At 33.6% G+C, this 13980-nt stretch overlaps 1 protein-coding gene across 1 annotated transcript in view; it reads left to right on the top strand.

The window, feature by feature from the left end:
* Nucleotides 1-1413: 1413 nt before the first annotated feature.
* Nucleotides 1414-13980, top strand: part of LOC127737908 (acid-sensing ion channel 1-like) — a 36729-nt gene continuing 24162 nt past the window's right edge. The window contains exons 1-3 of the mRNA XM_052248901.1: nucleotides 1414-1567; nucleotides 11971-12348; nucleotides 13328-13488. Coding sequence (XP_052104861.1) covers nucleotides 1448-1567; nucleotides 11971-12348; nucleotides 13328-13488 — 659 coding nt within the window. The 5' untranslated portion in view covers nucleotides 1414-1447. The remainder of the gene's footprint in view (nucleotides 1568-11970; nucleotides 12349-13327; nucleotides 13489-13980) is intronic.

Raw genomic sequence — 13980 nt, 5'->3', positions numbered from 1 at the left:
CTCACTTGTCAAAGTTCGAATGAAGACCGTCAAAGTAAGGTTACTAGTGGGGTTTCATTTGAAAAAAATTCTTATTAATCATGGTTTGATATTGTCAAAAAAGTGCTATCCCTTCTTTTTCATTTAATATTCAATGTAAACAAATATAGGGTTTAGCATCGGGTGTAAGTTAGTTATACACTTCGGGATACGGTGTGTCTGGATAAGAAACCCCGACGGCCGGAGCCTCTTATCCAGACACACCTATACCTCAGTGTATAACTATTACAGAAACTATGTCAACATTGAAAAGCGAAACGAGGGGCCACCGGCAGGAACCATTTCGTTGACTGATTCTGCACACACACAAAGACCAAACTAGACAAAAAATTGAATAAACAAGTATTTATGTTATAATTATAATTTATACCTTTCAAAAGTCTGTTCCTGTTGCTTTATAAGGTCATTTTGATCAGTTAATTATTTACCTATTCATAAAACTCACCAGGTCAACCTTTGGAGGTCTCATTAGATTTTAAACCTTTTGTACAATATACACATACATATATAATTTCAGAGAGTATTATATAATTATCATTTAAGCGCATTTAAGAGATTTTGAATGTGTATGATATCTATTTTATTAAGGTTTCTTCGCCATGCCGCCCCCCCCCCCCCTTTTTTCCCTTTTGTTTTGAAAGAAATCTGTCAGTTTTGCTGTTGTAAGTTGTGAATGCTATGCATCAATGAGATTATGTGTTTTACTTATTATATTTCATAATATATATATTTATAAATTGTTAAAATTATATTTCTGAAAGTGTCATTAATCATAAATGCATAATCTTTTCGCCATTAGATTTGAGTTTTTCTGTCATTTTTTTTTATAGTGAAGCAAAAAGACAACGCGTTTGTTTTGATATGAAAATTCTAGCCTTTCTTGTTCCTTATGAAATATACTAATTTTAAGTAAAAACTTTTGCCAAGGGTAACAGAAACAATGATTGCTTATTAGATGCTTAAAATCCCCTTAAAGAAACAATAAAAAAACTGATATCAGAATCAGAGAATCTTTCAAGTTTCTTCGGGACTTAACGTAGCGAATATCACAATTTAACAGAAGAATAAATAATGAAACGATTTGAAGACATACTGTTTTATAAATGTAATGAAATAGTAAACTATTTATATACCTGATAAAAAGAAGTAGAAAAAGAAATTAGCACTCATACTTTATTTTAAACCTTTAAAAAAGGAATTTAAATAACAGACGCAAATTATTAATCACGACTTCAGGACAAATTCAAAGCTACAGATCATAAGTTGTCTGCTTACTTCACTTCATTGTGATGAAGTCACGATAATCGCAAATTTAAACATTTTCTGAACACACATTGTTACCGCTCCACTGGGTGATTTAAAAAGTAAATATTCGATCAGACATACCAGTTAACCAGTATCTGAAAAAATGTATGGGCGACATGATAGTAGAAATCAGAGCAGAGATGATGATTATTATATAGGATCGGAATATTTCACGAACACCAAGAATACAGAACCCCCTGTGGACTATGGAGACCATTTACGGGTAAGCTTTTTTCACTATTACCGAAGAACGAAAATACACCAGAGTAATGAGTTAAGGTACCAGTTACATAAAGGAAAATATGTGTAAATGATCGCACATCATTATCTACCTCTTTGCATATCACCTCTACAATAGTGCTCATAGAATTGCGGAAGGAACCGTTCATTTGAGGACTAAATTCATTAATACTTCTCAGTTTCATGTCTGTTATTGTTTGATATTGGACAAGAGAATGTACATGTATATAGCCAGATTGCCACTGTAAAATTGGCTTATATAATGGACATTGTCTTACTCTGAATCATTGCTTTTAGAACTACGAGAAACTTATGTCCAAAATTTAGGTCGAAGTACAAAGTTTTAAACAACATTATGTATTTCCGTGTATAGCCATGTATTAAGGACAACTTTTTATAAAGAAAACTTTCATAATAATTTTCAAACTCGCTTTGTTTTCGAAAAAAGATTCGATCGAAAATATAGGTAGGCCGCTTAGTCCGGCGTTTAAATGGAGGCAAATGTTCCATAGGACACCCCACCATACGAAAAAACACAATGACATAATACAGTTTATTCTGTGGGTATGCCATATGGAACTCCTTCTAAACTGGGCATAAAACAATCGCCAGATAGATTTTTTTTTTAAATGTTCTGCACCCCAGAAAAACAAAGGTTGGTCTTGGTTATTAAAATTATGGTTATTGTAAGAGCAATTGAAAAAAAAATTGTTATTCAAATAAAGTTTGATGAAATTTTGTTAATAAAATTCATTTTTAATGAATAACTCGTGCACAATATATAATGTAATTTTAAAATTTTAAAAGACACACGAAAAAGATTCAGTTTTCTACTTGTTATGTTTAGATGTACATTTTACAAAATGTATTCTGACACCATACGACACCGAGTGAAATCAAGCATATAGGACAAGCAATTCAATCAAAACAAAAACAAAACAATATCTGTGTCAATTGCAAAGCCAATTTAGGATTTAATAATATTAAGTTTTAGATTGGATTAACGTACTGTGTATTGTCTAAAAGGAAAAACAATGCATTCATTTTTCAGTATCAGAAAATGAAATAAACATTAAAACTGATACACACGGGTAATACATTATCAAATTTCTAGGACTGTTACCTGATGAGAATTGGAATATGTAACTATGTGTTCCCCAAATTACATAGCCTTTATATCAGTAAAAAAAAACTGGAACGGTCAAAAGTCTTTACCTTATTTTGACGATCTACGCTTCTTTTCATTTAAAATAAATTCAAAAGTATCATGAAAGCCTGAATGATTTGTCTATAACGTTTTTCATTCAAATCAAGATTCATAGAGACACAAGCATTTCCCTAAAACTGATGTTCAGAATTATTCAGAACATAGATAAATCGGATCAAAATTTTATTGAAGAGTTTCCTTGTTATTCTAATCTGCTAAATTTGTATTTGTCTTTATTTGGCCAAGGTCACAGAATTTAAGAATAAGAACAAAGACTAGTTAGCTCGCAGTGAAACTAATACGACCGAGAAGGGTGATATGTTTATTTGGCGACCGTTACTTTGTGATCCAGCACGGAAAGATCCGACTCAGCTTATTTTCCCTTTACAATACAGTGTTTGCATTCATTTCTTACTTATATGCGCATCAACAGTTTGCCGCTGGTTGTTTATAGTGGAAAGACAAATCGAGAAAAAGACGCTTATTTTAAGAGTTTAATGGACCGAAATACCTCACAGCTGAAAATCCACATGATAAAAGGGTATACATTATACTATCGTTTTAGCCCTATCGTAGAGTTTTCCCACGGTGCAGTTTTTTTTTTGTAAAATCGCTGTAAAGCGTGATTTTCCAGTTATTTTCTTTTTCATTATCAAACACGGGAACGCTTATAATTAATTCCTGAATGAAGAGATCAGCAAATATTTGCTATGAAATTAAAGAATAATATATCAGCTTTCATTAAATATCAAAATTAAATATCATTTGAAAATACACAATGAGTGAATTTGAAGAATTTCAATTGCATTTGACATTTTTCAATCTTACCGTCTGTCAAAGTATATTAAATTTCTTACATACATCAACCGTATTCGATTTTGACATAAAATAGTGATCAAACCAATACTTAAGAAGTTTTTATATATCAAAGTTTGATAGAACATACAAATCAACATATAGCAGTTTTACTATTTTTGAATATTCACCTCAATAAGTCATGTAACGCTCCCTTTTCCTATTTCCCCCTGACTTATGAATTGCTGAATTGCTGTATTTTTTTCACAATGAATTAAATATGCATTTTCTTAATTTTTATAAATAAGAATATAGATTTCTATCAACGTTTGTGTCTAGTTGTTTGAATAAGTACAGATCTTAAGGTTTGATAAATTTTGAGGTGTTTTTATTCTTGTTGGGTTTTTCGAATAGACTAGAATAAATCCGGAAAATTATGGGCACTTCTAATTCCATTAAATAAGAACAAATCGTGTTATAAAGCCTTTACATGTACAAGAAGAATACATTTTGATACATTTGAATTAGGGGAAAACCGAGGCGTGTGATGATGAATCAACTTTCGTTAACCTATAGCTGTGCAATGGAACCTATGGGAATGCAACCCGAGTATAAATCTCAATAACCGAAATTTATACCATAGATATCTATGGTATAATTTTCACAATTATACCATGGTTTTGTTGTGTAGGGTCTTCGAGAAAAAGAAAGATAGTAAGACCTGACTGTCTGAATTTTTTGACATTTGAACAACAGAGTCAGTGCGGGGCCACTAAGCTAAACTGCCCGCTTTGCACCAGCCGATATAAATGAATGCCTAGGGTGGGAATCGAACCCACGTACACCAACTCTGTTGTCCTATATTTTTAAATGAAAAAAAATCGCTCATAGAACAAATAAACAAACAAATAAAGTTAAAAAAAATATATAAATGTGTATATATTATACTGGAAAATATAAGTTGATTTTCGGTTATTGAGATTTATACTTGGAATGTATTCCATAGGCTTCACTTTACAGCTACATGTATAGGTTTGAATTTGCCGAGACGGCTTTTTGGGGGGAGAGCAGGGAGCAAGCCCCTTTTAAGGAGCTTCATAGTTGGTAAATGCATAGACTTTTTCATTTTATTACTCCAAATGTTGGCTTGCTAGATCCCCCTTTCAGAATCCTGGACCCGCACCCGATTTGTTATACATTGCTGACATCTAGACTTTAACGAGGTTGCTCAAGTTATAACAATAATGTTGAAATGTTAAAATAAGATAGCGTCTGGTTTTTTCTAAATGAAGCTTACTTTTTTATGTAAATTATTGCTAGTAAACAAGTGATTTTAATTATGAACATTTTGAAATCCGTTTTAATTTATGTACGACTTGGGCTTCAGGTACAAATTAAAATGTAGAATGATTCATCCAAACTCTCAAAAAGATTCTTGTGAAATTACTTTCCTCAGAATTATATATGAATATTAAAAAATTAAAACATTCAAACATTTTGATAAAATAAAAAAAACTAACCCTTTGCAGTTCAACTTTTAATCTGTGGTCTCTTGCGTCCATATCCAGAACTTCTAATTCCTTTAACATTTGTTCGTCTGTAACGTTATCCGTCACCATTGTAAATGTGCATCCATCTCTGTCGAAACATCTCGTCTTACTGATTTTCCCGCTGTTTCAGAAGCCTGTGCTTATTTTAGAAAGTAGGCGGAGCTTTATGTGTAAAGCCCGAAAAGGCTTATTTAACTGATTCTTATCAAAACTATTTTTAAAGTAAACAAACAAAAATATATGAAATATACAATTTTAAACAGCAAAAGATGCGATAGGTTAAAAGAGATATTCCATATTTTTTGGATAGTTTTGCGTTGTTTCGTAAATTATACCATAGTTTTTTGTTGAAACCCCTCGGCAACCTCACTCGACTTCGTCTCGTGAGGTTATTGCCGGGGGTTTCAACAAAAGCTATGGTATAATTTACGAAACACCGCAAAACTATCCAAAAGATATGAAATATCTATAACTTAAACCACGCTCCATGGCATTACCAGTAGACTGAAAAACCAGTACATCCCTGATCAGACAATTAAGGCATTTCGAGTCATTTGAGCGTGCCGATTATGTTTTAAATGACGCAAATTACCAGGCAGGCTATCCAGTGGTGAATTTACTCTCCATAGATAATTTCAAGGATAAGGCGCTGAAACATTCAGCAGGCATTGTTAACTACTGGATGAAATGAAAAAAATAACTTGCTTCTGATACTTCAAATCAGTCGGATCATGATGTTGCTTTCAAAAAACTGATAGAAAGTCTACATGATGATCTGTTTGTGAATAAAAATCATTTTCGTTGTCTTATAGTTTGCTAGTTACATATTGTTCCTTTCTTCCAGATCCTTCATAATGCGGGAAAAAATGCGAAAAGCAGTTTACGATCGTTCGAAATTTCAAATTATTTCTATCTATTTCCGTCAAAATTTAATATTCCACAGCTTTACAATTTATTCCTACCTCTCTGATAAATGTTTTGCCTGGTTAGTAGATAACATTTATTTTCATATGGATAATGATTACAATGAATTCTGATGTGATACTGCACGGAAATGTATACCTTTAGCCGAGTGTTTGATATCCTTGTATGAAAAACCAGTACACCCCCGATCAGAGATGGTATGGGTATTGTACAAAGTCTTTATGTTAGAAGGTACAACAGTTATTGAGATTTGGCCAATGACGCCTTTAAAACCCTATTAGTTTGTTTTGAAAACTTCGGTTGTGTCGTGGACGTGTTTGGTCGATATGATATGGAACATCAGCAGATAGCATAAGGAGTTAAATTGAGAATGGAAACGGGGAATGCGTCAAAGAGACAACAAGGTTTATTTCAAATGGTTGTAGATCTTAAGGTCCTCCAAGTCATTGAATGCAGATCAATTAAGGATTGTAAGATATTTCTTTGTGCACCTGAAAATAAACAGGGGTTGATAAGATTTGTAAGTGACTATGAACTCTCGCACTACAATGATTTTGATTTGCAAGAACACGACGAAATATTCCTAGCGTGATCTTTTCAAAATCTATAGACTGTGCAGCAATTTTGTGCAGGATCTGTAAGTGACTGAAGAGGCAGATATAAGAATTATTCTGTCGCCTCTGTTTACTAATGAACAGATGGTAAACAAGTTATTCCACGGGTTGCATTATACTAAAATCAAGACACTTATTGTTTTATTTCTAATAAGGTCTTTTCCTCAAATTTCAAACATGATGAATTGTAGTTTCAGACTGGAAGCGTTTCTTCAACCAAAGACGCAAGACTTTTTTTACCTGTTCACGACATATGCAACTTTTTTGTTAGTTATTGGACCACTGATGTCTGGCATACTACCAGCTGCTCACGCTCTTACAGGATGCGATACGTCTTCTTTAATCGGAATTGGCAAAAAAGACAATAGCAAGGCGTCGAAACAAAACCATTGTATGTATCAAAATTTGTCAATCTAGCTGGTTCTAATATTGACACATCTGTTGTAGTGAAAAGTCAATTCATCGCGGATTTATATGACCCCAGAAGCAATGGTCAATCAGTACATGATGATCTGAAAAAACTCAAGAGTGAAGTCGACGCTTTCTTAGGGTGCTTAATTAGTGAGACTACCTCATTCAGATACATCAGTCAGACAGCACATTCTTCGAGTTTCACTCTAAGTGTACGTCTGGATGAATGCTTATATCGCCAAACCATCACCTAGGTCACCTTTGGAATATGGATATTGGAAATAGCTCCATAGTTTCAGTATGCTAGTATTTTGAATCCAATGTACTATGACTTTTTACAGGACCTTGTTTGACATGTGAAGGCAAAAACTATTTGTAGCAAGTCTTGTGTATGCTACATACAGGATTTGTCGTGCACCAGCATTTGTTGTTATCAGGGCAGTGGTGATTGTAGAAACCAACTTATTCATCAGATTGGTTTAGAAGATTGCCACGATAAGGATGATGATTGAACTATTAATCTCTCTCTCTCTCTCTCTCTCTCAAAAGAACCAAACAAACCTGCCAGTGTTATCGGACCGATTTGATGTGGTTGGGGAGCTCTCTCTCTCTCCCTCTCCCTCTCTCTCTCTCTCTCTCTCTCTCTCTCTCTCTCTCTCTCTCTCTCTCTCTCTCTCTCTCTCTCTCTCTCGAACCAAACAAACAAACCTGCCAGTGTTCTCGGACCGAACGCGGTTGGTTTCTTAGTAGTCCGTTACCTTTTCAAAAAGACGTGCATATTGATGTGTAGTGTTAGTGTATTATATACCTAGACAGCTTCTTTTGTGGCGTAATATCTCTGTGAATCGTGTTTCTTGTAGTTCACGTATATATCAGGCTTTCGAATTCGGTTTTAGTTAAGTCTGCTATATATGTCATTGTTTGTCTTGTTTTATAAAAAAGGGGGACACAAGTTCTCAATATGCTATTGCTCTTGTACTGATTTACCTATTAACATAAAAAAAACTTCATATACTATAGTGTTCATGCTTACATTAATTTTATGCATGAAGACTATTTTTTATAGTTCCAACATTCTTTTGGGTTTAAATAATCAGTAATGAATTTCATTATTTTTTTCATTATTTACATGGCCCCGGGTGTTAATCTACGGTACTTATTTCTCCTCTGTTCTTTATGGCATTTTAACAATACTTTCCCAAAAATATCTTTATATGTTGTCATATATTATTGCATAGCTAAATATTAAATATAGATATTTTTTGTCGATAATTTCCGTAGATAAAGATTTTTTTTTTCATTTTCATACATGTTGGAGGCGAGGGTTTACAACATTATCTCTGGCAATCAGGCACAAATAAGACTAGCTGAAATCGCAAAGCATTCCCGGAGCATGCTTCCATAGAAAAAAAATTCTCAGTTATCATGAGGGACTACCGAAAAATTGTCCAAATGTCAAAAATTGCGATTTTGTAAAATCCCCTCTTTTGACTGTTGACCACTGTTTTAAAAAATCTTACCTTACTTGTCACCGTACTATTGTGAAGAGTTGTCTCATTGGCAATCATACCACATCTTCTTTTTTTATATTAGAAGCCATTTATCATATTCTGCAAATTTTCCACAAACTGAAAAAAAACAGAACTCTTTTTATGCGGTGATATATTTTGGAAGTGTTACATTTCACCATTATTCTAGTTTTTATTCTTATAAAGTAAATGATGTTCTGTTTAATGAAGTGTACAAATAATGTTTGAACTTAAACATTGATATTCTGTCATTATTAAAGGGATAAAATCCCGTTCTTTATTTGTAGTTTAACTTATGTAGAGTTCTTACTTTCCAAATATTCGCCAAGATATGGACAATATTGTTTTTTTATTTCATATTTTAATCAAATATTGGTTTTGTTACAACAAAAGGTCGCACCGTGATTGAGTAAATTTTAAATAAACATTTCATACAGGAATCAATTTCACATGGTCAAGTATATTTGTTATAAAATATGTTAGTTTATATGTACAATGATATTCATACATATACAATATATGTACATTGTCGGAAAATATAAAATTTATTTGTATGAGCTTTAGAAACAGGACGAAAAGCGAGGCTCGCCGAGCTTTTCTCCTGTTTCGTAGCGTGTACAAATAAATTTTATATTTCCGACAATGTACATATATTGTTTTTATCCTGAAATTTACACCCAACACTTGAAACTTTAGTTGTAAAAATCTAAATCATTTTCTCTTATTTCTCAAAGAAATCGACATAGTTTAAACGCGGACCGCGAAGAGGACCCCAAAATGAACTGGTACGCAATAGGAAATATCCTCATTACCGATTGCTCAACATGGAAGCGGGGTAACAAGAGACACAACTAAAGCAAAAATTTATTTGTGTACCTGTTATTTGTACAATAGTTAGCTGATTGCAGGATAAAAAGTATTATAGAATTCATTCATGCGTCAGCAGAAGTAGAATTTTAAGCAGAAAAAAAGAGAAATCAATTTGTTTTATATTACACTTGTCATCATCTTTCTTTCCAGTTATTTTTGAAACAGCACCATTTTTTGGTAAAAAAATATGCAATAAAAATTCGCGCCACGTACTATGTGATTTATGTCAGTGAAAGAGTACTTGAGGTAAAGTTGCAATACACGTGTTAAGTCAACGATTTTTTTAATATTTGCATACAAATTCGGTATGGTAACATTCATAAAAAAAACTTTTGAAAAGAAATGCATCGTCTAAAATTGTTCTTAACTATTATGGTATAAATATTAAAAAGATATGAACTTGTGTGTACATGTAGAAATCGAGTAGAGTCGGTTAACACATTCTAAAATCGTTTTAGACATTCCTCTAAGATTTGTAGTTGCTTGAATCTAGATCTCTACGTAAACTTCGAGAAGTCCCTTATTCATAAAATGAAGGTAATTTTCAAACAATTCTAGTGTGTACCTGCAATAATCATAGCCATTATTCCGTCCTTTATTCATTGTTCGTGACATCGTTGAAATTAGACTTAAAAACGAATTTACACTTACAACATGTACCAGGATTAACACGATGGGGGCCATTGTGTGGTACATTACTCGTACATTGTTTCTCCCTTTATCTGTCAAAATTTTGTTTGTCTTTCTTCGACATATGAGTTGTGATTCTCCCTTTTGTGCCTTCCGCCTCGTGTTGTCACTAAACATGGTGCAGCAACTAATAAAATTTCGTTCCTCTAAGATTTAGTTCCTTATATCTGAACGTTAACGCAAACTCGCCAAAAATCAATTCATGGGTAAAATGCTGAAGGTGACTTAATAGCATGGGTAAAATGGTGAATGTCACTTAATTAAATTGTAACTCTTCGTCCCTGAACGTGATGCATCAGCTGATAAAAGATCCTTTATCTACGATTTGTAGTTACTTAGATCTGGAACATTAACACAAAACTTCCATAAAGTCAATTATACGTTAAACATAAAGACTGTCATGTGGGCCTTCGGCACTAACATGATGTATTAACTGACAAAACATCAACCCATATGATATGGTTTTGCTTATATTCAGACCTTAACACCAAACTTAACCAAAGTTATGCATTTATTATGTCGCCTAATTTTAGTTTGAACCTTCGTCAATAAAAGATCACTCATCTGTCATTCGTGTTTAGTTAGATCTTGATTGTCAAGGTCACAAAATTTAGTGTGAATATTCGTCTTACATGATGCATAAACTGGCAAATAGACCATCCCTCTATGATTTGTAGTTAGATCTGGGAAGTAATGGAAAATATGACAAAAGTCATTCATGCGTAAAAAAGTCGACGTTTGCATCATTTTACAGTGAATCTTCTTCACTAACTATGATGCATAACAGAAAATCATTCCTCTGCCATTTGTTGTTGCTTGTAGCCGGGCTTTATCGTAAACTTAACCAGGACAATGAATGTAATACCCCCATCACACTAGGACCACGATCCCGTTACGTCCTCAGAAATTATGAAAAATATTGGAAGTCGTAGTTAAATCATAGTAGTCGTGGTAAGGTCGTAGTAAGACGTGCCAAGTCTTCAAGATCGTGGAGTGGCCAAACTAGTCGAAGTAAGGACGTAGTAAGATCGGGTTGGGCGTAGATGTATCGTATTGGAAACGTGGTGCAATCGGGGAAGCCAATGGAAAAATATTTCGCTTCGACCTTACTACGATTTCACTGCGACTATCCCAATTTCACTACGTCTTTATTACTCTCCTACTACGATATTGATACGATTATACTACGACGAGGAAGACAATAACACGTTGCTACTACGCGCTTGTCGTCCTTAGTACGACCACACTACAATACTACAATACTACTACGTCCTAGCCACGATAATTGCACGACCTCTTTGATACCTTTGGCTGCATGTTTTCTCAAGGGACCTGGTGTGTACAATGGGAAATTCAAGATATTTATAGGGACGAAGAGCGCAGAGAAAACGTAGTGGAGTCGTGGTTCGATCGTAGTAGACTCGTATAGTGATCGTAATGCGATCGGTAATGTCTTGGTAGAAGCGTACAGAGCTCGTGTAAGTCGTGGTAAGGGGTTATAAGATGTAGCAAGATCGTAACTAGAACGTGTTACCGTCGTAGCGGAATCTCAGTATGATCTTATCAGGATCATAGCAAGGTCGTAGTATGAGCGTAAAAACTATGAAATATTGAATATTCAAGCCGACCATAATTACCACGATCTCACCGCAATCTTATTTTTTACAGATCGTAGTGGGATCTTCATGGTGTTGGTCTAGTGTGATGGGGCTTAAAGCTTTGTAACATAATAAGAATATTCATAGATATATATAATTGTCCTCAATATTAAATGACATTTCTTTTAAATTTTGTAGGAAAATGAAGAAACAGAATCGTTGGATTCTGAAGGAAAACAGAAATCGTTTAATAGATTATGTGTTAGATTTGCTGAAAAGACCTCTATGCAAGGTTTACCTTGGATAAATGCCGCCAAATTATGGTACGCTAAAGTATTTTGGATTTTTCTTCTTCTTGGTGGTATAACTGGCATGACACTCCACCTATACTCTCTTATAGATCAATTTCTACAGTTTGATGTTCAAGTCTCCATTTCTCTAGGATTTAATCATTTAATTCTACCAGCGGTAACAGTTTGTAACGTAAATGCCGTAAAGAAAAGTGAACTAAATATCATGTCGGAGGCTTTGCAATCTCTTGTGACCCAGACAGATCCTTCCAGAGTTAATCCTGGGGTAAGTTTAGTTCATCATATTAGCTAGTGCATTGTTCTCAGTTCTCTCCAGATGTTTTGTTTATAATTTTGTTAGCATTAAGTTAAATTATTCTCGGTATAATTATTATAATAATTATTACTATTGTATTGTTTTCTATTTATTGCTTTTTATTTGTGGCCGTCTATTTTACTGTCAGTTCGTTAACCTTTTCACAAAAGATATTTGGGCTACTAAAACACCTTGGTTTAAAACATATTTTAGCAAAATACCTTTTTGGGGTAGCAAACTTTGGCTAAAATCAAAATCAAAATATTGATGACAAGATCTCAAAAGGGGACCATGTTTTGCACTTTTTACAGTTTTTCGTGACATGAGCAAATGTTGAATCTCTAAAGCAAATTTGTACTGCAAAATTCAAAAACACATCTACTGATATCTGATAGACAATATATGAAGGGTGTTGTTTGAGATTTATAATATATTTTTTTTTCATTTCAACGGGGTAAAATGATCTGATCAAAGCTTTTCCTTTGAAATGTATGCAATACTTAGTTATTCAACGGTTCGTCGGCTTTGGAACATTTTATGTAATATAAGGTCAATAAGGACGAGTTTACATTTTGCGTTTTTCTTGTACTTTTTAGTAACTCTAAATGTATTGCACTTGAAACACATTTCAAGACATTACTTTAATGAAAAACGTTTCAATCCAAAAACAAGAAAAGCCAAAGACATGTATAAATACCAAACAGGACATAAAAGAATAATTAAAATCAACCTAAGTTCAATTTTGCCTGAGATAGTTGGAACTGAAGTTTCTAAATAATCTGTAACGGGGAATTTCAGAAAGGTGTGTTATAAATCAGTCAGTTCCAAAGCACTGACTACTCAGCCGATGATACCATCGGGTACTACTAGTCTAGCAGTCCACTAGCAGCAGTAGTGACTTTATAACATACAATAATTGCATTACACAAATGTATTTGGGAATTTGTAGACTGGAAAGAAACGTAAGAAGAGATATGTTGATGAATTCGATAATATTAACTTCGACAATCTGTCCAGAATGTACGATTTTACTGACAAAGGCGGTCAAAAGAAGGACAATACCTTCCAGATAACACAGACATTTCAGGCTCTATACATGCAACATTCCAGGTAATATATTGGCTAATGACATTTTTGACCAAATACATATTTATTCGATTGTTTATAACCTCCGCTGCATTTTTTTAATTCGATAGATAAGCACGTAAACCATGCATTAACTATTCGTTTGACAGTAAAATGATACGAATCGACTGACTGAGTGAATATGAATAAAAGGAGATATTGGGCATAGGCCTATCAGTTGCTTTACTGAATAACTATGAATAAAAGGAGATATTTGGTACAAGCTAATCAGTTGCTCGACTGAATTGATATGAATAAAAGGAGATATTGGGTATAAGACAATTGGTTGCTCGACTGAATAAATATGAATAAAAGGAGATATTGGGTATATTAAGCCAATGGGTTGCTTGACTGAATAAGTATCAATAAAATAAGATATTGGGTAAAAGCCAATGGGTTGCTCGACTAAATTGATATGAATAAAAGGAGATATCGGGTATAAGCCAATGAGTTGCTCGACTGAATACATATAAATAA

Source organism: Mytilus californianus, unplaced genomic scaffold (assembly GCF_021869535.1).
Source record: "Mytilus californianus isolate M0D057914Y unplaced genomic scaffold, xbMytCali1.0.p SCAF_1, whole genome shotgun sequence".
NCBI lineage: Eukaryota > Metazoa > Mollusca > Bivalvia > Mytilida > Mytilidae > Mytilus > Mytilus californianus.
The sequence above is the reverse complement of the archived record's forward strand: the minus strand, read 5'-3'. Positions and strand labels throughout refer to the sequence as shown.